This window comes from Gopherus evgoodei, unplaced genomic scaffold, assembly GCF_007399415.2.
Source record: "Gopherus evgoodei ecotype Sinaloan lineage unplaced genomic scaffold, rGopEvg1_v1.p scaffold_34_arrow_ctg1, whole genome shotgun sequence".
NCBI classification, from domain to species: Eukaryota; Metazoa; Chordata; order Testudines; family Testudinidae; genus Gopherus; species Gopherus evgoodei.
The window spans coordinates 4,741,218-4,766,366 of record NW_022060016.1 but is presented as its reverse complement, the minus strand read 5'-3'; the positions used below and the strand labels follow the sequence as shown (position 1 = coordinate 4,766,366).

General features: G+C 64.8%; 2 protein-coding genes across 3 annotated transcripts in view; one reads left to right on the top strand and one right to left on the bottom strand.

The window, feature by feature from the left end:
- Positions 1–8,253: 8,253 nt before the first annotated feature.
- On the top strand, positions 8,254–17,169 carry CKM (creatine kinase, M-type). Its single transcript, XM_030544636.1, has 8 exons — positions 8,254–8,360; positions 10,817–11,030; positions 11,857–12,011; positions 12,308–12,440; positions 13,384–13,555; positions 14,133–14,256; positions 15,294–15,483; positions 16,934–17,169. Exons 2-8 carry the CDS (start codon positions 10,838–10,840, stop codon positions 17,110–17,112), a joined length of 1,146 nt encoding a protein of 381 aa, XP_030400496.1. The 5' UTR covers positions 8,254–8,360; positions 10,817–10,837; the 3' UTR covers positions 17,113–17,169.
- Positions 17,170–20,569: 3,400 nt separating this feature from the next.
- The window catches only part of MARK4 (microtubule affinity regulating kinase 4), a 57,663-nt gene continuing 53,083 nt past the window's right edge, over positions 20,570–25,149 (bottom strand). The window contains exons 15-18 of one of the 2 annotated variants that reach the window (XM_030544623.1): positions 24,330–24,596; positions 23,722–23,801; positions 22,429–22,473; positions 21,213–21,379 (exon numbers count right to left, since the gene is read on the bottom strand). In XM_030544623.1, the coding sequence (XP_030400483.1) occupies positions 21,315–21,379; positions 22,429–22,473; positions 23,722–23,801; positions 24,330–24,596 (457 nt within the window). In that variant the 3' untranslated portion in view covers positions 21,213–21,314. Of the gene's footprint in view, positions 21,380–22,428; positions 22,474–23,721; positions 23,802–24,329; positions 24,597–25,149 lie in introns of both variants that reach the window. The other variant, XM_030544622.1, reaches the window with a different exon arrangement.

Below are 25,149 nucleotides of genomic sequence, written 5' to 3'. Positions count from 1 at the left end.
CTTAATGCCACATACTACAAACAGGATGCTGCACAAGGCATACGTCACTGCACACACTGCACATGGCACCATGCATGCCAGATGTTGAACACCACATGGCACACTGCATGCCACATATTGCACAGCATACTGCACTGCGCACACTGCACACGGCACACTACATGCCACACACTGCATGCCATATGTTGCGCACCACATGGCACACTCTGTGCCACATATTGCACTTCATACTGCACTGCACACACTGCACATGACACACTACATGCCACATATTGCACAGCACACTGCACATGGCATACTGCATGCCACACTCTGCATGCTATATATTGCTCAGCACACTGCACACTCTTCTCAGGCGGTGCAATGCCTATGTTAGGAAACCCAGTGCCCTGAACCCAGCCAGCCTCCAGGAGGTTGTGCCCAGCATGTAGACACAGTGCTGTGGTATAACTGTGGCCAGAATGAGACACCTGCCCAACTCCAGCCTGAGACATGATCAGCTGGGCCCAATGGGCTGGGGTCCTGCAGGGCCCGTGCGACAGTCACCTGGCCCAACTGCAAAATTGCATGAGGTGAGAGCCCCAGAATGGGCACTGCTCCTAGCCCCACACCCAGCTAGAGCTTGGTGGCAGCCTTGAAGCAGTAGGTCTCAGAGCCAGAGCTCGGTGGGGTCTGGGCTGCCCCATAGCATACGTGTCCGTCCATCCGTCCCCACAGTCTCCTGTTATGCTCATATGACGGGCACTGGCCTTGCCAGGGGTATAAAAAGAAACAGCTGGGGACGAGGGGGGTGCTGGACCACGAGCTGCCTCACGAGGTGCTACTGTATGCCCTGACCATCCACCCAACGGTGCCAGCTCAGCCTGTGCCGTAGGCACAGACCCATCCAGCCTCACACATTCCACCATCAACATGCTGCACGGGCAGGATCAGCCCCCCCCCCCCCAGACACTGCACAGGCAGGATTGGGCTCCCCGCCCAGACACCACACAGACAGGCTCGCCCCCACCCCCCAGACACTGCACAGGCAGGATCGGCCCCCCCACCCAGACACTGCACAGGCAGGATTGGGCCCCCTGCACAGACACTGCACAGAAAGTCTTGCCTTCCCCCACCGCCCAGACACTGCACAGACATGATCCTGCCACCGCCCAGACAGGATCGGGCTCCCCACCCAGACACTGCACAGGCAGGATCCCCCACCCCGCCACCGCCCAGACAGGATCGGACCCCCCCACCCAGGCACTGCACAGGCAGGATTGGCCCCTCCAGCCCAGCACACTGCATAGGCAGGATTGAGCCCTCACATGCTACACGGGCAGGATCAGGCCCTCGAGCCCGCGCACAAACCTGCAGGCAGCACCCCGCAGTTAGGGGCCCGTGGGTCCATCCCTCAGCCCCTGCATGTAGTAATGGCTGCAGTAATTTTAAGACACCAGCCAAGGATCACTCATGAGAAAGCCAGCGGCATTGCCCAGGTTGGATTCATTTGAACTTCATTTCTGCTGTATGTTCTCCCCCCCGCAAGACGTTCAGTCCTTCTGGACTCTTGTTGGAAAAAGAGTCTAACAAAGCCATCGCACGTATGGCGTTTTAATGTCTTTTGAAGCGTCTGCAGCTCGTACTAGTGCCAGCTGGAGTCGATGGCCTCTGCAGTGTGTGGAGGAGAGACGAGGGTTAACCTTGCTCTGTGCAAAGCTTGTCCTCCACCATGTCTTCCAGAGAAGTTTGTAGCTCCATCAAATGCACAAGCAGCCTTCTGTTGGGGATCCCACTGACCAAGCATTTAACCCACCTAAGATGTCACAGATGCAGCCCATGTGTCTTCTGTAATCCAACCAGCTAGAAATGCATCTACTGGTGTACCACGGACTCCCCCAGCATCCTGATGTGGCCCTTGGGGGATGGGGCAGAGAGCTGCCATGGGCACAGAGTGGGCTCTGAGTTAGGGAGCACAGGTTGGGCTGTTGTTCCAACCCCCCAGTTGCCCCCTGAAATCGCAGGATAGTCCAGCCGATGCCTGCCCCAGCCCAGCCCCGGACTTCCTTATCCCAGGGTAGGGCGGTGGGAACTATGGGGGATGGGAGGTGGGATGGGGAAGGGCAGCAGGGGAAGGGGGAACATTGGGGGATGGGTGGGACAGGGGACTGGGAACAGGCTGGGTGGCAGGGGGACTGTGGGGGATGGGGGGGATTGGGAAGGGGCTGAGTGGGAGGGGAACTGCGGGGGCTGGGTGGGAGGGGGAGGGGCACTGTGGTGGCCAGGTGGGAGGTGGGATTGGAAAGGGGCTGGGTGGAGGGGGACTGTGGGGGATGGGTGGCAAGGGGCTGGGTGGAAGGGGCAGGGCAGGAATCCCAATGATCTCCCACCTGGGCAGGACCAGAATCACAGAGATCTTCTGCCCCGGGCAGACCTGGTGTCACAGAACCCTCCTGCCCCAGGCCAGAGGTCTCTGTGTGATGTGTTGGACCCCTTGCGAAGCCACCTGATGTGCTGAGATACCACTGAGTCTACCTGTTCTGCCAGCCTGGGCCCCCTTTAACCTGACTTGCTGATCCAGGCTCTTAAAACCTTCTCTGACACTGGCTGGAGCCCAGAGGTTCAGTTTTGGAGATGGAGCGGGGCCAGCCAGGCTCCTGGGAGAGCCTTGTCCCCCCTGCAGGGACTGACGCCCCAGCAACTCTTGCAGGGACGCTCGGCAGCACTGGCAGACCAGTCGGGTTTATTGGTCCCTGGAGCTCAGCACGGGATGGCCCCAGCTTGGCGTTGAGACACGGAGGTTAAAGCGTCGTCCAGGCTGGTCAGCGCAGGACTGGCCAAGCTGCAGTGAACCCCATGGCCGGGGTCTGTGTCTCTCCCCACGTGACCTCCTTGGTCAGTTCCCAGGTGAGAGCCCCCGCTCCTTCCAGAGCCGGCTCTTACCCCCCGCCCCACTCCAGTCCTTTATTCTCAAGCTGGGGGCTCTGCTCAGCTCCCTGCCGCGCGTGTCCATCCAGGGGTCACTGGAGCTAGCGTCTCCCTGGCCCCTTGTTGATCTGGGTCCTTGAGGACTCTTCATTCCCCCTGCACAGGGAGGTGAACCCCGCACCTGTGTCTCTTAGGGGGCCCAGAGAGCAAACTTCATCCCTTTCCCCCCAACAGGGGTAGCCATGCAACGAAAAGGGGTAAACTGAGGCACACACCAGCCTCATAAAAATAATACAAAAAATTCCCACTTCGTCATATCCCGCGGCAGCGCGTTCCACAGATCGGTGATTGCTTGGCTCTACTGAACGCTTTGTAGTTTAACTGAGGCCTCCCCAAGGAGAGTAGTGCCCCCCACCCCGGCATCCCACCCAGTGCCCCCTGAACTGCAGCCCCGGGCTGGAGTGGATGTGGCCTGAAGGCCCAGGGTGGCTCAGCCAGGATATGTGGACAGGAGCTTGTGCCCAGGCCCTGGCCTTCTGGGAGCGGCAGTAGGAAGGGAGGGCTGGGGTGCACTGCTGGAGCAAACTCCTCCACCTCCATGTCCACCCCAGAGCTGCAGCCAGTCCCCACAGCTAGGTCTCTGTTTGTCAGCAGGGCCCTGGGCACTAGCTGGGGTCTCTGTTCCCCATTCTGGTCCTGGAGGTTCCCCCGGCCCTTTGTGCCATGGTGAGCCCAGCAAGGTCAGGTGGAAGGGAACAGGGGAGGCCTGGGAGCGCTGCGCCGCGGCCCAGCTGCGGATTGCATTCCCATAAATCACTGCAGCGACAGCTGTTGCGGCACTCGCTCATGGCCCCTCTCCACGTTAGGAAGGAGTCGGGGGCCGGGAAACCTGATCCGGGCTGTTTTGGGCTCAGGCCTGGAGCCGGGGCTGGCAGGAGGCTGCCAAGCTGCTCTGGGTCCAGGCCAGCTGCAGAGCAAGCGGAGGGTTGGCATTGCTGCCTATATAAAGAGCTGGGCTGCCTGGCCTGTGGGGGGCGGGGGCCATGTGCTGACAGGCCAGTTCAGCAGGCCTAGCCCTGGGCTCCAAGCTGGCTGGGGGGGGGCTGGCTGGCTGGGGGGCAGGTGGGCTGGGGGGGCTGGCAGGCTGGGGGGAAGGTGGGGTTGGGGGACAGGCGGGCTGGGGGGCTGGGGGTTCAGGCTGGCTGGGGGGAAGGTGGGCTTGGGGGTCCAGGTAGGCTGAGGGGCTGGGGGGGACAGGCTGCCTGGGGGGAAGGTGGGTTTGGGGGGACAGGCTGGCTGGCTGGGGAGCTGGAAGGCTGCCCAGTCTGGTGACTGAGCTGGCTGCGGGGCAGGCAGGCTAGGGGGCCTTGGGGACTTGACACTCCAGTTGTAGCACTGGCTGGGGGGCTGGCTGGCTGGGAGCTCAGGGGAATAGGCTGTCTGGGGGGGTAGGTGGGCCAGGGTGGGCAGCCTGGCAGTGGGAGAAGGTGGGCTGGAGGGTTGGGGGCACAGGCAGGCAGGCAGGCTGGGGGGCAGGTGGGCTGAGGGGGCTGGCTGGCTGGGGGGGCTCAGGGGGACAGGTGGGCTGGAGGGGCTGGCTGGCTGAGGGGGCTTAGGGGGACAGGTGGATTGGGGTGGACTGGCTGGCTTGGGAGGTCAGGGGGACAGGCTGACTGGGGGACAGGTGGGCTGGGGGGGCTGGCTGGCTGGGGGGCTCAGGAGGACAGGCTGGCTGGGGGGCAGGTGGACTGGGGTGGGCAGGCTGGCAGTGGGGGAAGGTGGGCTGGGGGGTTGGGGGCACAGGCAGGTGGGCTGGGGGGCCAGGCTGGATGAGGGGAAACAGGTGGACTGAAGAACTGGGGGGCCAGGCTGGCTAGATGGGCTGGGGGGAAAGGATGGCTGAAGGGCTGGTGGGGACAGGCTGGCTAGGTGGGATGGGGGGGCAGGCAGGCTGAGGGGCTGGGGGTTCAGGTTGGCTGGGGTAAAGGTGGGCTTGGGGGTCCAGGCAGGCCGAGGGGCTGAGGGGGACAGGCTGGCTGGGGGGAAGGTGAGCTTAGGGACAGGCTGGCTGGGGGAAATGTGGGCTGGCTGGGGGAAATGTGGGCTTGGGGGTCCAGGCAGGCTGAGGGGCTGGGGGGACAGGCTGGCTGGGGGGAAGGTGGGCTTGGGGGACAGGCTGGCTAGATGGGATGGCAGGGAAAGGCAGGCTCAGGGGTCAAGCTGACTGAGGGGAAGGTGGGCTTGGGGGTCCAGGCAGGCTGAGGGGCTGGGGGGACAGGCTGGCTGGGGGGAAGGTGGGCTTGGGGGACAGGCTGGCTAGATGGGATGGCGGGGACAGGCAGGCTGAGGGGCTGGGGGGAAGGTGGGCTTGGGGGGACAGGCTGGCTGGGGGGACAGGCAGGCTGGGGGACTGGGGGTTCAGGCTGGCTAGATGGGCTAGAGGGAAGGTGGGCTTGGGGGGACAGGCTGCCTAGGCTGGCTGGGAGGAAGGTAGGTTTGGGGGATAGGCTGGATAGACGAGATGGCGGGGACAGGCAGGCTGAGGGGCTGGGCAGGCTAGGGGATCAGGCTGGCTGGGGGGACAGGCAGGCTGGGGGGCTGGGGGTTCAGGCTGGCTAAATGGGCTGGGGGGAAGATGGGCTTGGGGGGGACAGGCTGGCTGGGGGGCTGAGGGTTCAGGCTGGCTAGGTGGGCTGGGAGAAAGGTGGGCTTGGGGGGACAGGCTGGCTGGGGAGCTGGGCAGGCTGGGGGTCAGGCTGGCTGGGGGGACAGGCAGGCTGGGGGGCTGGGGGTTTGGGCCAGCTAAGTGGGCTAGAGGGAAGGTGGGCTTGGGGGGACAGGCTGGCTGGGGGGCTGGAGGTTCAGGCTGGCTAGGTGGGCTGGGAGAAAGGTGGGCTTGGGGGGACAGGCTGGCTGGGGAGCTGGGAGGCTGCCCAGTCTGGTGACTGAGCTGGCTGAGGGGCTCGGGGGCTGGGGGGCAGGCAGGCTAGGCGGGATGCGGGGGGGGCAGGCAGGCTGAGGGGCTGGGGGGCAGGCAGGCTAGGGGGCCTGTGGGACTTGACACTCCAGTGGTAGCACTGGCTGGGGGGCTGGGCAGACAGGAGTCCAGGCCAGTGTTTCTCAGCAGGGGGCCGGAGGCTGTGATTGTGGAGGGGGTCCAAAGGGGTCACCCCACCAGAGCCGTGTTAAGGAATTAAGGCCCCGACCACTGTTCCCCATTGCCATAGCCAGAGGACCCCACAGGATCCGCTGGTGGGGGTGGGGCAAGGCAACAGCACCCTCTATCCCCCCCCCAACCCAACCCTTCAGGCTGGGGGCCCCCAGGCAGCCCCAGGACAATGCAGACTGGGGTCGCTAGTCTTGGGTGCCCTTCACTTCATTTCTAAGGGCCTGACTGGTGGGGCTGGGCTGGGGATCCCCAGAGCCGTCTCGCTCAGAAACTACCCCCCAGCCGGGCCTCCCCAGGCTTTCTGCCCTTGTGTGGAGGAGGGACATGGAGCACACCGGGTGCCCAGACCCATGGGACACCCCCTCCAGTCTGCATGTGAGCTGGAGCGGTTGGACCGTCAGCCCGGCCCCAGATCTCTCCACATGCGTGCCCTCCCGAATTCCCCCTGCAGGCAGCCATGTCTGGCCATGACCCCCACCCCCAATCCCCTGCTGCTGGTGACTCTGCCCAGCTATGTCCCCCAAACCCTCCACTGCCCCCCCGGGACTCAGCAGCACTTGGAGTCTCACTGAGGGTGCTGGCACTGGTGCCTGGTGGGGTTTCCTGCAGCCAGGGGGTGCCCTGACCCCTGGCAGGGTGGGGTGGGAGCTCAGAGTCTGGGAGGACACGTCCCGCTCTCAGAGGGACCCTGTCACAGTGTGGCCTGGGGGAAGGCATTTGATAGCATCTGTCCAGGGCACCTGCCCACTGGGCCTGCCCGAGCAAGAGGCAGGGTGGGGGCAGGTGGCACCTGCCACTTGGGGCTCAGGTTAGGGTGTGAGGCGGCTTCCACTCCCTAACCCAACCCTTTCCAACACTGGCAGGGCCCCAGTGCCGGATCTGCTGGCCCCTTCTCCCCCTGCCCCGCCTGGGGGTCACTGGGGCCAGGGGTGGCATGTCAGTGGGACAGCCACTATCTGCACTGCTCCAACCAGCTGGGGGGGAGGGGGGATGAGCAGGGGGCTCCAAGGGGGCGGGGCTTAGTTGGCTTCATTATTATTCATTTCTAGAGGGTCACACGTTTCCTAGCTAGTGCCCGCCAAGTGCATGGCACCCACTGGGGACTTCCTGCATCCCTCCATCCTCCCTGGGGGCCCCCACCCTCCTCTGAGCCCCTGCCAGGGATTCTGTCTGCCCCCCATACCAGAGGGTGTGGGAGGCAGTACCCCTCATGCCCCCCATTCTGCCATCCCAGGGTCCTCTAATATCCCTCACGCCAGGGGCTCTGTGGGCCTCTCCTCCCCTCCTTCTAGGGGCTCCCCCCCCCCGCCCCCCATGCCTGGAGTGTTCACACCCCCGAGGCCCACAGCAGGGACTGGCAGTGAGGACGCTGGCATGAGGAAGCAGTCTGTCTGGAGGGGACAGATGCAGAAAACACTCAGCCCCTGTTCCTGTATGGGGGGGGTGAGTGGGAGGGACTGAGTAGGCGGGGTTGCACCTCTCCCCAATTATATGGATGTTGGCATTAACGACCCATTTATTGCATCCTAGACAGCAAGGTGCCCCCCCGTGTCCCGTTTTCACCCCAAGAGCAGACTTAACTCTTTACCCCTCCTCCCTCGGTAGAAATGCAATGTACAGGAGGAAACTGAGGCACGTGTGGGTTTCATAAATATTACACCGAAAATTCTCACTTTGTCATAGCCCCTCCCACATGCAGGGGTCTCCTGCCAGGGCTGCAGGTGGAGAGCTGCCTTCTAGGAAATTTCCCCAGGGGGCGGTGGGAGGGATCCAGCCGGTTGTGGCCCGGGGGTGGATGGGATGGACTCGGCTGGTTGTGGCCTGGCGGGGGGTGGGAGGGACTCCGCCGATTGTGGCCCCAGGGGGTGGTGGGACAGACCCAGCTGGTCGTGGCCCAGGTGTGGGTGGGACAGACCTGGACAGTCGTGGCCTGGGGGTGGTGGACAGACCTGGATGGTCGTGGCCCAGGGGGCGGGTGGGACGGACCCGGACGGTCACAATGCACCAGCTGAGATTTCTCCCTGTGCTGTTTGTCTGTTTTGTTCGTCACTGGGATACAGCCGGGCTGAGATCCTGCAGCCCTCGGGCACCCAGCCAGGCCGGCTGGAGAGATCCCCAAATTTTGTGCTGGGCTGGCAGCGGCAGTGTCCAATTGGAGTTGGCCAGCTGCTCGGAGCCCGCCAATGGGAGCTGGCCACAAGGTATATAGGGGCAGCTCCCCCACTGTTGTCCTGGGTCACCTGTTGCGCTGGAGTAGAGGAGTCCCCGTTGTTCTGCTGATCAGGTAACCCCTGGTGTGGGCTTGTGAGGCAGCAGCTGATGGAGTCCAGGAGGGGGATGGGGCCAGGGCAGGGGCAGTGTCTGTGCCATCCTTGGGCAGGGCAAGCAGAGAGTTCCCAGGAGCTGCTGGGCAGGGGCTGGCTTGGTTGGTGGGTGGGTGGGTGCTGGGTGTTCCCAGGCTGGGGGCCACAGGAAAAGGGCACCCTGTGGGTGCAGTGTGCATGGGATGTCAAATGGCAGTGTCCCATCAGCTTCCTGGAGGGAAGGGGAAGCCCCCTGAGGGGAGATAAGGGGCCCAGCAGGGTGGTAGTGGCCAAGGTGCCCCCATGGAGGTGAAGGGGCTGCAGGACTAGTGGGTGGTGCTTGGGGCATGCCCAGGGATGGCCCTGGGTTGCTGGTGACCTGTTTGACCTTGGCAGTGTCTCTGGGTCCCTAGGGAATGGCGGAGGGGCTGTGCTCAGGGTCCCTCTGCTCCCAGAGCCCTGTGCCCCGGGGCCCCATATCAGACCCTGCTGAGTCCCTCTGCTCCCAGAACCCTGTGGGCTGGTGTCCCGGGGTCCTATATCAGAGCCTGGTGGGTTCTGACTCCAGGAACGCTGATCCACACGAACACAGCTAGGGTGACCAGACAACAAGTGTGAAACTCGGGACGGGGTGGGGGGTAATAGGAGCCTATATAAGAAAAAGACCCAAAAATCAGGACTGTCCCTACAAAATTGGGACATCTGGTCCCCCTAACCACAGCTCCTGGAATGTGGGTGCAGCTGGCAGCTGCCCGGGGCCCTCTCGGGACGAGGGCAGAGGCTAAAAATAACCAACCCGGAGCAGCAGCTGAAAAAGAACCCGACTTTCCATTGGCAGCAACTAGATATGTCCCCTCCCTGGGCTCCTCCCCATTGGTGCATCGCCTCTGACCTCTGCCTGCCTGTCCCTGCTGCCCCATAGGTATCCACCCGCCAGCACCTGGGCAGATGGCTGCCACCGTGCTCTGCCACAATGATGCTCGTCCTGGCCCAGCCAGGGGTGCCCCTTGCCCAGGGAGCCCTGCCCTGACAGTGGGGTGCTGGGCTCTGCCCGAGGCTGACACTGGCTCCCCTGTTCCAGGAGCCCGAACCCTCACCTTGGGGGAGTGCCCCTTGCTGGCCCTAGCTCCCATTGCCCAGGGAGGACCCACAGCCCCACGCCAGCCTTCAGGCTAGGGGTGTCATGGTGCACAGGCTCGGGGCTCTGGAGCCGCTCTGAATGAGGTTCAGGGACCCTCCTGCAGCGTGACCCTCCCCCTCCGGGCTCACTCTGCCTAGGGCGGCCACCTGGGTCTGACCTTGGAGCACTCAGCACCCTGCTCCATGCTGTGAGCTCCCCGCAGGGAGTCCTCCTGGATGGGACACCTGGGAAAGCCCCACCCCCCGCAGTCAGCAGTGAAACCGGGCAGTGGGTCACACCCACGGGTTATTAGTGGCAGGGGCGGCTCCAGGCACCAGCACGCCAAGCACGTGCTTGGGGCGGCAAGCCACTGGGGGCACTCTGCCAGTCACCGCGAAGGCAGCAGGTAGGCTGCCTTTGGCGGCTTGCTTGTGAAGGGTTCGCTCTGCGGGAGGTCCGCCAAAGCCATGGGACCAGCGGACCCTCCACAGGCAAGCCGCCAAAGGAAGCCTGCCTGCCGTGCTTGGGGCGGCAAAATGCCTAGAGCCACCCCTGATTGGTGGTGGGGAACATAGCGTAGAGCAGAGCTCGTTAGCACAGACAGCAGGAAGTTACAGCAAAGTCAATCCTGGGGGGAGGGTGGGGAACCCTGAGCCCAGAGCTCTCCCTTCTCGAGTTCCCCAACCGCAGACGGACCAGCGTCCTGCAGCCGAGCCTCAGTCATGCCCAGCTGTCCTCCTCTGTCCTCTGTCTCTTTCCCGGGCAAGCAGGTCCCCCGGCCCCAACTCTAGCTTTGTTCCCCAACACCTCTGGCTGGCTCTGGCAGAGAATGGGCCCAGGCCATCAGTTGCCAGGCTACAGAGTGTCGGCAATTGTCTGTGCCCAGGCAGCCAGCTGGTAGTCACACCTGCTGCTAGGGGTCTCTGCAACGATCACACACGCTTGTCCCACCACCTAGATACTTGAGTAACACAGGGGAAACCGAGGCGCACACAGAATTCAGAAAAAACTTTAAGAACTTTCCCACTTTGTCACATGGGGTCACCCTGACTTAGGTGCCTCCACTCCGCAGGAGACCTCAGGCTGGTGCAACTAACACAGGATGCCTGGGCAGCGGTGGGATGTACCCCTCTGTCTGGGGTGTGGTTTCCCCCCCCCACTCATGGCTGCTGTGCTGTTGGGCCCAGGCGGGTGGGAAAATGGGCATGGGAGCCTGGCGGGATCAGCCCCCTGGCCATGGCAGAGGGGTTTTGTCCAGCAGCCCTTGGCTCCAGCCAGCGGCTGCCCCCGGGACTCAGCAGGCCCCTGTCCCCTCAGGACTCGCCCCCGCCCGCCATCATGCCGTTCGGGAACACCCACAACAAGTACAAGCTGAACTTCTCCGCGGAGGAGGAGTTTCCCGACCTCACCAAGCACAACAACCACATGGCCAAGGCCCTCACCCTGGACATCTACAAGAAGCTGCGGGACAAGGAAACCCCCAGCGGTTTCACCGTGGATGACGTCATCCAGACTGGGGTGGACAACCCAGGTGGGTGCCGGCTGAGCCCCACTCCCAGGGCCAGACGTGTTATCTGTGACAGGGCTCTGACCCTCGCCCCCGAGAACCTCCTGCCCCTCACTCCCCACCCCCTTTGGCTCTCTTGCTGCTTAGGACCCAGTCTAGCTGGGCATGGCTGTCCCCAGCCTCCCTGCAGGCTGACCCCTGACTCCCCAGTCCTGCTACCCAGGGGTGGGTCAGCACCCATGCCATCCACCATGGCACTGAGCACGGCCCTGCGAGGGATGGATCAGGATGGGGCCCCTAGGCCTGGGAGGTGCCTGCCACTGAGCGGGACGATGGCCTTGCAGACACCTCACCTCTAGCCCTTGGCCCCTGGTGGGGGGACACTGCAGGGAGCCACCTCCTGTGAGATCATCCCCATCTCCACCCCCATCCCATGCATCCGAAATCCTGTGAGCCTCCCTCCCCCACCCCCCATCACTGCAACTGCCCAGCCTGTCTCCCAGCACCATGGCAGTCTAGTCTGGAGACTACCCGCCCACCGGTGTCCCTTGGCCTCCCCCATAGCCACCAGCAAAGGGACAGGCCGCCTGGGCAGGGCAGGGGGGAGTGACCCCCTGAGCCTAATGCAGAGGGACTGAGCACTTTCTGCTGCCCCCCACTGCCCAGAAGCCTGGTTCCTGGCCTGGCCACCCCCTCGCTGGGGAAGGGGCCCAACTCACTTACCAAGGAGCGCAGAGTGGGATGCCATCCACCTGCGCCCTATAGCTGCACCCTACGGCAGGGCCCATAATCCCTGTGCCCCATGGGTCCTCCCAACCTGCCCAGTCTAACCCCCCCACGCTGCCTACAGGGCACCCCTTCATCATGACGGTGGGCTGCGTGGCCGGGGACGAGGAGTCCTACATTGTCTTCAAGGACCTGTTTGACCCCATCATCCAGGACCGGCACGGTGGCTACAAGCCCACGGACAAACATAAGACCGACCTGAACCACGAGAACCTGAAGGTGTGAGCAGGGGTCAGGGGGACGGGGGTTGGAGGAGCCGGGGATGGAATGGGGGTGAGGGGACTGGATGGAGTGGGGCAGGGGATGGAGCAGGGGTTGAAGGAGCTGTGATGGGGGATGGAGTGGGTGTTGGGGGCCCTGGGATGGGGGAAGAAGGGGAAGTTTTGGGGGAGTGGGACTGGGATTTGGGGAGCAGGGGTTGTGTTGCGGGAGGGACCTGACTCAGCTGAGGGCCAGCGGCTCAGGCAGGGCCATCCTGGAGCATTACTGAGTCTGGTTCCCTCTGGCTCACGCAGGGCGGAGACGACCTGGACCCCAACTACGTGCTGAGCAGCCGGGTGCGCACGGGGCGCAGCATCAAGGGGTACACGCTGCCCCCCCACTGCAGCCGCGGGGAGCGCCGCGCCATCGAGAAGCTCTCCATCACTGGTAGGGGGCTGGGGTCAGGCCCCATCCGAGAAGTAGCAGGGATGGGGCGGGGTACCTGCAGGCCAGGACTCAGGTGTGCTGGTAGGGGGGCTTGGGGGAGGGCTGAGGGGGGTCCCCACAGGCTGTGAACTGAACATGTCTCATGGTAGCGGGGAAGGTGTCCCCTGGGCCAGGCCTTTGGTGGGGTGAGCCGCTCTCACCAGCTGTGAGGGGGGTGTGTCTGTGGGGGCTGCTTACTGTTTATGGGGCATGTGGGGGGAGGGACCCGCTGGTTGGGTGGGGAGGCTTTGGGGGGGAGGTGGCACTGGGCAGGTGAGATGGGGCTGTAGGGAGGCATCAATGGGGTGTGGGGGTTGGATGCAGGGAGCAGGGCAGTGGGATGCACAGGGGGTTAGGCACTGGGGGGTTAAGAGAAGGGCTAGCCACTGAGTGCAGAGGAGTAGGGGTGCTGGGTGCAGGGGAGCCGGGTAGTGGGGCATCGAGGAAGCTGGGAACTGGGGAGCAGGGGCAGTGTGGCATTGAGAGCGCTGGTGCAGGGGAGCAGAGTGTTGAGGTTGCTGGGGCACTGGGTGGAGGGGAGTGGGGGAAGTTAGGTGCAGGAGAGTAGGAGGGGTTGGGTGTTGGGAGTGGGATAGTGGGGTGTTGAGGGGTTTGGGTGTTGGGAGGCTGATTGGGGCACTGGGTGCAGGGGAGTGGGGCAGTTGGGTGCAGGGCAGCGGGGTGCAAGGGAGTGAGGGAGTTGGCTGCAGGGGAGTAGGAGAGGTTGGTTGGTGGGGGCAGGGCAGAGGGGTGCTGGGTGCAGGAGAGCGAGGGAGTTGGGTGGTGCATGTGGGGGGCTGGGAGCAGGGCAGTGGGATGCTGAGGGGGTTGGGCTCTGGGGCATAGGAGCCATGGGGCTGGGGAACGGAACCAGGACTGGGGCTGACCCCTGCGCTCTCCCCAGCCCTGAACAGCCTGACTGGGGAGTTCAAGGGCAAGTACTACCCCCTGAAGGACATGAGCGACCAGGAGCAGCAACAGCTGATAGACGACCACTTCCTGTTTGACAAACCCGTCTCACCCCTGCTGCTGGCCTCAGGCATGGCCCGCGACTGGCCCGATGCCAGGGGCATATGGTGAGCACGAGGGCCCCCAGTGCCACTGGAGGGGGAGTCTGGGCAGGGGGATTCAGTACCAGGACTCCTGGGTTCTATCTCTGGCTCTGGGAGGGGAGTGGGGTCTAGTGGTTAGAGGGGGGAGGAGGGCTGGGAGCCAGGACTCCTGGGTTCTATGCCTAGCTCTGTAATGGGATGCTAAACTGTTATGTAGTTTCTCTGCATGATGCTTCCCATATCCCTGCTCCCCTGGACCCTAGGGTGGCGCATTAGCGGGGTCTGACAGTCGGGGAAGGGTGCCCCGTAGCCCATCCGTCCCTGGTACAGGGCTGCCCAGCTCAGAGCGGCCCTGCAGCCCAGCAGGTACAAGACAGACTGGCAGATTCTGGCCCAGAGGCTAGGGCCCTTTCCCCAGCCCTGCAACAGCTGTGACAAGGGGGCGCTGGTGCTGCCTGGCCTGTGGGGGGCGAAGTCTGATTGGGGCAGGGCTGGAGAGTAGTCCCAGGCCTCCGTATGCTGGCTGTGCCTGGCTGGGCGGAGGGACCATGCCAGGGGCTCAGGCTGTGCCGGTGCCATCACACTGCCCTCTGGGTTGCAGGCACAACGACAACAAGAGCTTCTTGGTGTGGGTGAACGAGGAGGACCACCTGCGCGTCATCTCCATGGAGAAGGGCGGCAACATGAAGGAGGTGTTCCGGCGCTTCTGCGTCGGGCTGCAGAAGGTGAGCGCCCTGTGCCCCCCCACCTGGGGGGCAGCCCAGCAGTCCTGGCTCCCAGCCCCCTGCTCCAAGCCTCTAGACCCCAGACTGGACAGACAGCCCAGCAGTCCTGGCTGCCAGACGCTGCTCTAACCACTAGACCCCGCTCCTCTCCCAGAGCTGGGATAGAACCCAGGAGTCCTGGCACCCAGCCCCACTGCCCTCCCTGGTGCTGGGAGTGCGGGTGAGGGCCAGCCAGCTGGTGTACGGGCACACTCCAGGCTAGTGGCTGCTGTGCTGCCCTCTGCAGGGATGGCCCCACCAGCGGAGCATTTTCTGGGAGAGGTGCCCAGTGTCCTGGGGCCTTGCGTTTGGAGCATCTTTTTACCCTTCCCTGCCCAGCTCTGGTGCCAGCTGCTGGGGGGCATCCCTGGCTGGGATTCCTATTAGGGGGTAGGCCCTAGCTGGAAGGAGGTGGTTAGCAGAGGGTCTGTCTGGCCCTGGCTGGGGAGGTCATTGCGGGGGGGGGCAGTCCTCACTGGGGTGTGTTGGGTGGAGGGTTGTCGGAGGGCCTGTGGCTGTCCTGGCTCTGGCTGGGGGTGGGGTGGGGTGGGAGGCAGGAGGCTGGCTGGACCCAGGCTGGGAGTTTGGGCGGGGGCTGGCCAGACCCTGGCTGGGATTGTGGGGTGGGTGTGTGGGGGGGGGGGAGGTGTGGGCTGGCCAGGGATTGGGGGGAGGGTCTCTGGCCTGACCCTGGCTGGGAGTTGGGGAGAGGGGGAGGCTGGCCAGACCCTGGCTGGGATTTGGGGAGGGTGTGTGTGTGGGGGGGCTGGCCTGACCCTGGCTGGGAGTTGGGGGGAGGGGGAGGCTGGCCAGACCCTGGCTGGGATTTGGGGAGGGTGTGGGGGGGGGGGAGGGAGGGAGGGGCTGGCCTGACCCTGGCTGGGATTGGGGGCGGGATGTGGGAGGCTGGCCGGACCCGGCTGGGAGTTGGGGGTGGCGGGCTGGCCTGACCCTGGCCGGGGGGCGCTGAGCTGACAGGCTCTCTCCCTACCCGGCAGATTGAGGAGATCTTTAAGAAGGCCGGCCACCCCTTCATGTGGAACGAGCACCTGGGCTATGTGCTGACCTGCCCCTCCAACCTGGGCACCGGCCTGCGGGGCGGCGTCCATGTCAAGCTCCCCCACCTCAGCAAGCACCCCAAGTTTGAGGAGACCCTCAAGAGGCTGCGGCTGCAGAAGCGCGGCACAGGTGAGGGGCAGGGGGCACAAGTGGGCGTAGGGCAGGGCTGGGGACACAGGTGAGGGGCAGGGGGCACAAGTGGGCATAGGGCAGGGCTGGGGACACAGGTGAGGGGCAAGGGCCACAAGTGAGCATAGGGCAGGGTTAGGGGCACAGGTGAGGGGCGGGGACCACAAGTGGGCATAGGGCAGGATTAGGGGCACAGGTGAGGGGCGGGGGTCACCTGTGGGTGTAGGGCAGGGTTAGAGGCACAGGTGAGGGGCGGGGACCACAAGTGGGTGTAGGGCAGGGTTAGGGGCACAGGTGAGGGGTGGGGACCACAAGTGGGCGTAGGGCAGGGTTAGGGGCACAGGTGAGGGGCGGGGGTCACCTGTGAGTGTAGGGCAGGGTTAGGGGCACAGGTGAGGGGTGGGGACCACAAGTGGGCATAGGGCAGGGTTAGGGGCACAGGTGAGGGGCGGGGGTCACCTGTGGGTGTAGGGCAGGGTTAGGGGCACAGGTGAGGGGCGGGGGTCACCTGTGGGTGTAGGGCAGGGCTGGGGGCACAGGTGAGGGGCGGGGACCACAAGTGGGCGTAGGGCAGGGTTAAGGGCACAGGTGAGGGGCGGGGACCACAAGTGGGTGTAGGGCAGGGTTAGGGGCACAGGTGAGGGGCGGGGGTCACCTGTGGGTGTAGGGCAGGGTTAGGGGCACAGGTGAGGGACGGGGACCACAAGTGGGTGTAGGGCAGGGTTAGGGGCACAGGTGAGGGGCGGGGGTCACCTGTGGGTGTAGGGCAGGGTTAGGGGCACAGGTGAGGGGCGGGGGTCACCTGTGGGTGTAGGGCAGGGCTGGGGGCACAGGTGAGGGGCTGGGGTCTGGGGGGCAGGGCTGGAGACACAAGTAGGGGTGGGTTTACCAGGGGCTCAGCTTATAGAGAGTATAGGTGGGGCTACAGGTGTGGGGGGCACATAGGTAGGGTTGGGGTTACAGATGAGGGTGGGGACATAGGCTTGGGGAAGGGGACTCCAGTGGGGGCAGGTAGTACAGGTGGACGCGGGGGGCACAGTTGGGGGGGGGGGGCAGGGGTAGGGCTGGGGTAACAGGTGGGGAGAGGGCAGGGCTGAGCTCAGCAGGGGCTGTGTGACACTGTGGTGTGGCGTGGCCCTGCCCATCCCCCAGGCAGAGCCGTGTCCTGCTGCCCCCAGCCCCTGGGGTGCCCTCAAGCCCATGTGCTGCGCTGAGGGGCATCTGAGAGACTCTGGGCAAGGTCTGGAGCGCCCAGCCTGGATGCCAGGAGTGTGGTGGGGGGGCAACCAGGCAGCTGTGATGTGGGGGGGCTGGAAACGTGCTGGGCCATCGCTGCTGCATGGGGTCTCCAGGGGCCTGGCAGCTGTGGGCAGAGAGGCCAGGCTAGGCTGGTGGGGCTGCTCCACTGCAGTGGGGTCCGGGCTCAGCTGCATGGCGCTGTGCCCCCCAGGTGGCGTGGACACCGAGGCCGTTGGTGCCGTGTTCGACATCTCCAACGCCGACCGGCTGGGCTTCTCCGAGGTGGAGCAGGTGCAGATGGTGGTGGACGGCGTCAAGCTCATGGTGGAGATGGAGAAGAAGCTGGAAAAGGGCCAGGCCATCGACGACATGGTCCCAGCCCAGAAGTAGGCGCCTGCCCCCTGCCAGCGGGCACGTGTGACCTAATAAAGTAACAGTGGCCACCCAGCAGCCTGGTCTGTGTCCATGGGGGTCCTGGCAGGAGCGCAGGTGGGGAGAACAGCTCATAATTCCAGGCGGTCTGGCGGGCAGCATGTCCCAGTGCCAGCCGTGGGGCTCTGTGGCAAGGGGCTGTCACGCCCCCCAGCTCTTGTGCTCTGGGGAAGGTTGGGCAGGAACCGCCCCACTCCCAACTCCCACGTATGTGGGTGCTAGGCCAAGTCCCTGGCTTTGGAGGGGGTCCCCACACCTGATGGGCAGGCAACACATTAGCCAGTCGCTCTGCTCTGCTGGGGTGGGGGGGACACTGAGCACCCATGGCTGGCCTTGCTATGTCTGAGCCCCCCCTGCTGTGCGCTGGCCTCGAGCTGTGTGCCCCCCATGGGCATGTCAGCTCCCCATCCCCAAGTGCACCTGGGGGGGCAGCTGCCAGCTGTTTCCTGAGCCCTACAGCCGAGCTGCTCTGCCATCTGTCTGGCCTCACCCAAGACTATGTGTAAGAGGGGCCATGGTCTGGGCAGGAGAGGCCAGGCCAGCCCCAGAGCTCCTGCTGCCCCCCTGGCTGTTTACAGAGGGGCCCAAGTGGCCAGGGTGAGGTTTGCTCGGGGGGATGCTGCCCCCCCGGGTGTGCAGCAAAATGTCCACCTCCACTCTGGCCATAGCCTCTGGCTCCCTGCCTGCCTGGCTCCTTGGGAGCCTGGTGTGGTGGCTTCCCCTGGCTGTGTGCAAGGGGCAGGACATATGCCCCATGATCTGCCTGTGCAAAGGGCCATCTGTGCCAGGGGGTGTGGCTCAGGTGGGAGGGCTCCAACCCTGGCATCACTGCTCCAAGGAACTGGGGCTCCTTCCCCCTTGGGCCCCTCTCCCCATGGCCCTAGTAGCAGGTGGAGGCCCTGGGGCCCTGTAAAGCCACACTGGGTGGCATCCTCCAGCCCTGCTCAGTGCCTGCAGCCCAGCCTGCCCTCTCCTAGGCAGCTGTTTGACAAGCAACCACCTCCCTGGCATTGGAGCTCAGCTTAAAACTCCTGAGAAGCACAGAGGCCCTGGGAGCAGGGTGCCAGCTTGTCTCTGTCAGTTGCCCGTCATCCCCTGACTCCGGGGAGTGGGGCTTTGAGTTGCTCCCTGAGGGGCTGGTACCACTGGTGAATGTGGGCCTGAGCCTCCAGAGAAATGGGGCAGTGCTGGAGGTTGATAGCAGCAGCAGCACCTGTACCCTCCAGCCATCCCCATGTGAGCCCCCAGCTGTGCCCCCCTGCTCCCTAGCCCAACCAACCATCTCATCAGATCAGATCTCAGCTGTGCCTTCTAGCTCTCCATGCCCTCCAGCCCCCCAATTTCATGAGACCTCAGTGGTGCCCTCTAGCTCCCTGCCCTCCACACAGAGGTGCAGTCTCTGGTTGCTGGAGGGGGCTCCCCTCTTGGCACTGTCCCGGACCCCACTCTCCTGCCAGTCCAGCGGGTGGCATCATCCCCGAAGGGACTCATTGCACGGAAGCAATTGGGGGGGGGGAGAGGGAGAGACACACAATGTGAAACAAGGCAAAACTGGTGCTGGAGCGGCTGTCCAGAGCTGGCATCTAAGTGCCTGGCACCAGGTGCCAATTACCCTTGAGCAAAGCAGGGTCATAGTGCGTGGCAAGCGCCAGGCACACACCATCCTCATGCTGGGGCCAGTGGAACGCCCACCCACAGCACAGAACCAGAAGGCACTACTGCTGGTGCCAACCTGTGCCTCACACCATGGCTTTCTGCAGAGCTGCCCAGGCTTCCCAGCAGCCCTGGCACCTGCACGCGCAGGCACAGGCCACCCTGCCATTTGCTAGTGGAACGGAGACAGGACAGGAAGTCCCACTCCCATGGGACTTGCTGGGCTGACAGTGCCTGTAGGGGGCTGGGCCTTGAAATCACCTACACATTAAATACAAACCCCTCTGTCCCTGCAGCGAAATCCTCTGCACTCTGCCCCGTGCTCACGGCCGACAGCTCTCAGGACGCCTGGGTTCAACTCCAGGGCAGCCTCCGCTGACACAGGTTTCTTTGCAAAGCACCCTGTGCTCCCAGGATGGCAGCCCATGGGTGGAGACAGAGGAAGGCCTGTGCTGTGGCAGTGCCAGGACAGACGGGCAAGACCTGTGCCCACGTGGCGGCGAAGCAGGAGCCAGACGGGGTGGAGGCTTCCTATGTTTATTGGGGGTCAATACAGACTGGCGCACAGGGCTGGAATAACTTAAAAACGTCCCAAGGCTATGGCTCGGTACTCTACACAACCCTAAGGGACTCGGGGCTATTTACAGGGGCTGTACAAGGGGGGGAGGACCCGGCCAAGGTAGGAGGGGGGAGAAGACCCACCAGGGCTTTCCTGGGAGCTGCCTGTTGCTTTGCTCTGCTCTTTAAAAAATGGGGCGGGGGTGTCAACAGGCCCCCAGCTGGGCCCCCTACCCAGCCAGGATGCCTGCTACCTAGGAATGCCCCCCCACTGCCAGGATGCCTGCCACCTAGACACACCCTCCAGCCCCATGGCCAGGACACCTGCTGCCTTGCTTACAACCTCCTTTGTTCCACCAGCCTCCAGCCCCTCCACTGCAGCCCCCGCAGCAGCAGGGCATAAGGCCAGGCTGACACCCCCAGCCCTGCGAATGCGTGGGCAGGTCATGCTCATCCATGGGAGGTTCAGCTGTGCCAGGCCCCAGGTCGTACCAGCTCCGGTGAGGCCATGGCCCACCTGGGGCCCTGCCCGTCAAGGGGGCTGTGCCCCGAGCAGCGCTGAGTCCCTCTGGAGGTCCAGCCTCCCCAGAGGCCGCCCGCAAGGCCCCTCTCAGCCACTGGCCCTGAGCTGAGGCAGCCAAGCAGGGGGGAGGGAGGGCTGGGGTCAGAGCTGCCCCGAGGGAGGGGGCACAGTCCCTCGTGCTGCCCTGCCAGGGCTGCTGGGCAACAGGGGTGAGCACTGGGGCAGCCATGGGCACTAGGGAACTTGCCCCATGACTCCCAGCTCCATCCCCCCCCGCCCAAGAGCTCAATCAACACTGTCCCACCTCTACCCAAGGGACATCCAGGGCCTGAGTCATTGCCATGGCCTCGGCTGGGACCACCCCAGAGGACCCCCCTCGCCCTGGCACCTGCTCAGCACTGCTGTGCCTAGAGGGGGTCCCCCCTTGTCCCTGTGCTGGGGAGACTTGTGACCTCTCGGCCACCCAGGGAGATGGGGCCCCCCTCTGGCCCAAAGCTGGAGGTGAATGAAACTGTGGGCCCGGTGGCTACACTGCTGTCCCAAGCGTTTAGCTTCTCACTCTGGCCCCACTGCATCGCCCCAGCCCAGAGCTCCCTGCCCTGCCCTGCCCTGAGCCCACAGCAGCCTGTCAAACCTGGAGTGCCCCCCTGTCCCCTGAGCCCCCCCAGCCCAGAGTCCCCCCCGCCTCTTCCAGAAGGCCCTGCCCTGTCCCTGCCAATGTTATCACCCCAACACCTGGTAAGGTTGGGAGTGCTCCCCCATACTAGGGCCAGTAGCTCGGTGACACCCCACAACTGGCCTGGGGAGCCCCCTGCTGCACTAGGCTGGGCATGCCCCACTGTGCGTGGGGCAGCCCTGGGCCTGCCCCCAGCCCAGAGGAACCAGGCCCAGCCCCTTGCCCCAGAGGGGAACAACGCCCGGTGCCCGTGCTCTCCCTGTGATCCCCCATGAGCGGCAGGGCAGGCCCCAGGCCTAGGCCCAGAAGAGGAGAGGCCAGGTTCACAGGCCAGAGGGGTCAGGGGCATTTCCCCTACAGGCCCAGCTGCTGGCCAGGTCCATCCCAGGGCTGCACTGGCTCCAGGCCAGGGAGCCTGGGGGGACGCCCCACCTGCAATGGGGCCGGGCAGGCTGCTGGGCGTGGGGAGGCGTCCAGGGCGCTAGAGCTGCAGCTGGCTGGCAATGCTCGTCACCACGGTGCGGAAGGCCAGCGAGGTGCCGGCCAGGCGCCGAAAGAGCACGCCAGTGAGGCCGAGGCGCTGCAGCCGGCACACCTCCGCCTCGAAATGGCAGAAGTGCTCGCTGGCACTCTTGGCGTGCGTGCAGGACAGGAGGAAGGGCTCCAGCTGGTGGCAGCGGCAGCTGGCCGAGTCCGTGGCCTGGCGCAGGGCAGCCATCATGGCCTCGGGGGGGTGGGTGCTGGTCACCTTCACATTCCAGGTACATCGGAGCAGCCGGGGTTCTGCTTCCTTTTGATTCCAAGGTAAATTGCAACTGTGGGCGGAAGGAGCAGAAGGGGCGTCAACCGGGCGGGACGGGGGCTGCAGGGCACCGAGCTGGGTCCCTCGCTGGGGGGCTGGGTCCCTGCCGAGACACTGTGCTACCAGAGTGCCAGAGCAAGGGGGCAACTGTGTGTGGAGGCCAGGCTCTGGGCAGCCCCGGCAGGGCAGGACGGGTTCTGGGCAGCCCCAGCAGGGCAAGGCGGGTTCTGGGCAGCCCCGGCAGGGCAGGGCTGGTTCTGGGCAGCCCTTGTGAGATGGGACAGGGCAGCCCCAATGAGACAGTAGGGGGTAGGGCGAGCAGGACAGGGGAGCCCCAGCAGGCTGGGATGGGGCAGGGAAGGGTGGGACTGGGCTATCCCAGCAGGTTGGGATGGGGCAGGGCGGGTCAGAGCGGGACAGGGCAGCCCCAGTGGGCTGGGAAGGGGCAGGGCGGGGCAGGACAGGGCTGCCCCAGCAGGCTGGGATGGGGCAGGGTGGGGCAGAACGGGACAGGGCTGCCCCAGCAGTCTGGGATGGGGCAGGGCGGGGCAGATCGGGACAGGGATGCCCCAGAGGGCTGGGAAGGGATAGGGCAGGGTGGTGCAGGGCTGCCCCAGCGGGCTGGGAAGGGGCGGGACAGGGCTACCCCAGAGGGCTGGGAAGGGGCAGGGCGGGGCAGGACAGGGCTGCCCCAGCAGGCTGGGATGGGGCAGGGTGGGGCAGATCGGGACAGGGCTGCCCCAGCAGGCTGGGATGGGGCAGGGTGGGGCAGATCGGGACAGGGCTGCCCCAGCAGGCTGGGATGGGGCAGGGCGTGGCAGATCGGGACAGGGCAGCCCCAGCGGGCTGGGAAGGGGCAAGGTGGGGCAGAACGGGACAGGGCTGCCCCAGCAGGCTGGGATGGGGCAAGGCGGGGCAGATCGGGACAGGGCTGCCCCAGAGGGCTGGGAAGGGACAGGGCAGGGTGGTGCAGGGCTGCCCCAGCGGGCTGGGAAGGGGCGGGACAGGGCTGCCCCAGTAGGCAGGTCAGGACGGGACGGGATGGAGCAGAGCAGCGCGTACCTTGTGAGCGCAGGTCCCCTGATTCTCTCAGGTTCGTCTGCGACCCTGTGGTGTGGACAGAGCTGCAGTTAGCGCTGCACTCAGAGGGGGCAGCGGTGGGTGCTGGGCACGGATAGACAGGGCTGCTCCAGCCCTCCCCCCAGGCGTATGCCCCCCATCCCCAGGCCGCGAGGGGCCGGCATGGTTTCCTTTAAGACTGAAGATGTCTGGCCTGGCGGCTGTTGATTCCTCCATAGTCGGGCAGAGGGGGAATGATGGAGGGTATCCGAGGCTGCTCCGGATGGTCCCTGAGCCCTCCAAATGAATCCACATGCTGGTAGCTAGGCCATGGGTTCGGTGGGCTCCACCCCCAACAGATGGGGCAAGATGGGAGCAACCAGATGGGAGGGGGGCAGCATCTCTGCCACTTTGGGGGGCCAGAGCTGGATGCTGCATCACTAACTCCTCTGAGAGCTGTGGAAGGAACCAGCGCAGGCACCTCACCCCATGCAACCGGGCATGGGCACAACCAGGGGGCTCAATTTTGGGGCTGCGGTGCAGAAAGGCCCTGCCCTGGGGGAACCTGTCACCCCACAGGCCACAGGAGCAGGTAGGGACAAAGGGCTTTTGGAGAGGACCCCAAGTATTCTCAGACCCCCACAATATGAGCCCTAACTGTCTGTATGGTGGCATAGGTAGGATCCACACTGCCCTTGGGCACGGAAGCCGTGGCCTGGCCACGTGCCCTTGGGCACAGGAGCGGCGGCCTGGCCACATGCCCTTGGGCACAGGAGCGGCGGCCTGGCCACACTGCCCTGGGGCACAGGAGCGGCGGCCTGGCCACACTGCCCTGGGGCACAGAAGCGGCAGCCTGGCCACACTGCCCTGGGGCACAGGAGCGGCGGCCTGGCCACACTGCCCTGAGGCACAGAAGCCATAGCCTGGCCACATGCCCTTGGGCACAGGAGCCGTGGCCTGGCCACACTGCCCTTGGGCACAGGAGCAGCTGCCTGGCTACACTGCCCATGGGCACAGGAGCGGCAGTCTGGCCACATGCCCTTGGGCACAAGATTGGCATCCCGGCCCTGCGGACTGCAGTGCACATACAGTTCCTTGCTGTCCAGCCCGATCCCACCCCCTCCCCGAATAGAGCTCCCGGGCAATGGGAGATCCCCCGGCTTTCAGGCTGGGGGGCTGAAGCCCAATACCGGATCTGGAATGAGAAAGAAAAGGTACGAAGAGAGAGCACGCGAGGGGGGGGACAGAGCGAAGAGGGGGACAGAGCGAGGGGGGAGCGGAAGCAGCGGCACTTACTGATTTTGGCTCCTTGAGGCACAGAGGCGCCAGAGACGCACCTGTTAGAGTTCTGCCGCTTAGACGGGTCAAGAGTGACCCTGAAACAGAGAAGGGTGGAGTGAAGGGGAAGCAGAGAGCTAGAGAACAGAGGCAGGAGGTGCCCATGCCAGGCACACAGCTCATGCAAGGAAACTTGGCACCCAGACCCCAGGGCCCAACCTGGGGGTCCCCACAACACCCTCTGCTGGGAGAGGCTGGCACTGGATTTGCTGGGAGCCCCCCACAGCCACCACCCCCAACCTGCCCCCCACAGCGCCCCCTGCTGGGAGAGGCTGGCACTGGATTTGCTGGGCGCTCCACCACAGCCACCACCCCCAACCTGCCCCCCACAGCGCCCCCTGCCAGGAGAGGCTGGGACTGGATTTGCTGGGCGCTCCACCACAGCGCCCCCTGCTGGGAGAGGCTGGAACTGGATTTGTTGGGAACTCCCCACAGCCACCCCCCCACCCCACTCCTCAGAGCCCCCCTGCTGGGAGAGGCTGACACTGGAGGAGTTGGGTGTGTCCCCTCCACAGCTAGCACCCCGCCCCTTGCCCCACGCCGAGTGCTGGGCTGGGGGCACTCACCTCCGCGTCAGCTTGGAGGTGAGTTTGCTGAAGAGGTTGGAGGTGGCGCGGCTGCGGCTCTGGGGCAGCGGTGTGGCCTCGTGGGACAGCGTGGGGGAGGTGGGCGGCCCGTTCTGCACGGCCCCGCGCCGGTCCCGCACCTGGCCCCCGTGGAAGGTGCTGCGGATGGTGGTGCCACGCGAGAGGCGGGTGCGGTCCGAGGATGAGGAGGACGTGGCGATGCTGTGGCTGGAGGGCGACGCAGGGGGCACCCGGTTGGTGATGGAGCTGGGGAGAGCAAAGAGAGCCCCATTGTGAGCCTCACATACTGTTCTCCCATCCCTGCCCCACGCACCCTCTCCTCCCCGCCCCCTGTGCACCCCCTGCCCCATAACCCCATGCACCCTCTCCTCCCCACCCCATGCACTCCCTGCCTTATAACCCCCACACACCCTCTCCTTCCTGCCCCATGTTCCCTCTAATTTTTCCCACCCACGTGCAGAAATAATTTTGTTATGTGCCCCACTATGGAGGTGATACGTGATACATGACCTTCATACTGGTGCACGTAACAAAATTCATGGGGTGGGGGTGGGGCTGAGGGGGTTGGAGTGTGGGAGAGGGCTCACAGATGGGGCAGATTGTTGGAGTGTAGGGTGAGGGCTCTGGCTGGGGGGGCGGGATCTGGGGTGGGGCCAGGGATGAGGGGCTTAGTGCTGAGGTAGAGGGTTGGGTGCAGGGGGTGAGTGCTTTGGGGTGCAGCCCCTGCCCCATAACCCCAATGCACCCTCTCCTCCCCACCCCTTATCTATCTCCAGCACCTCTCTTCCCCACACCTTAT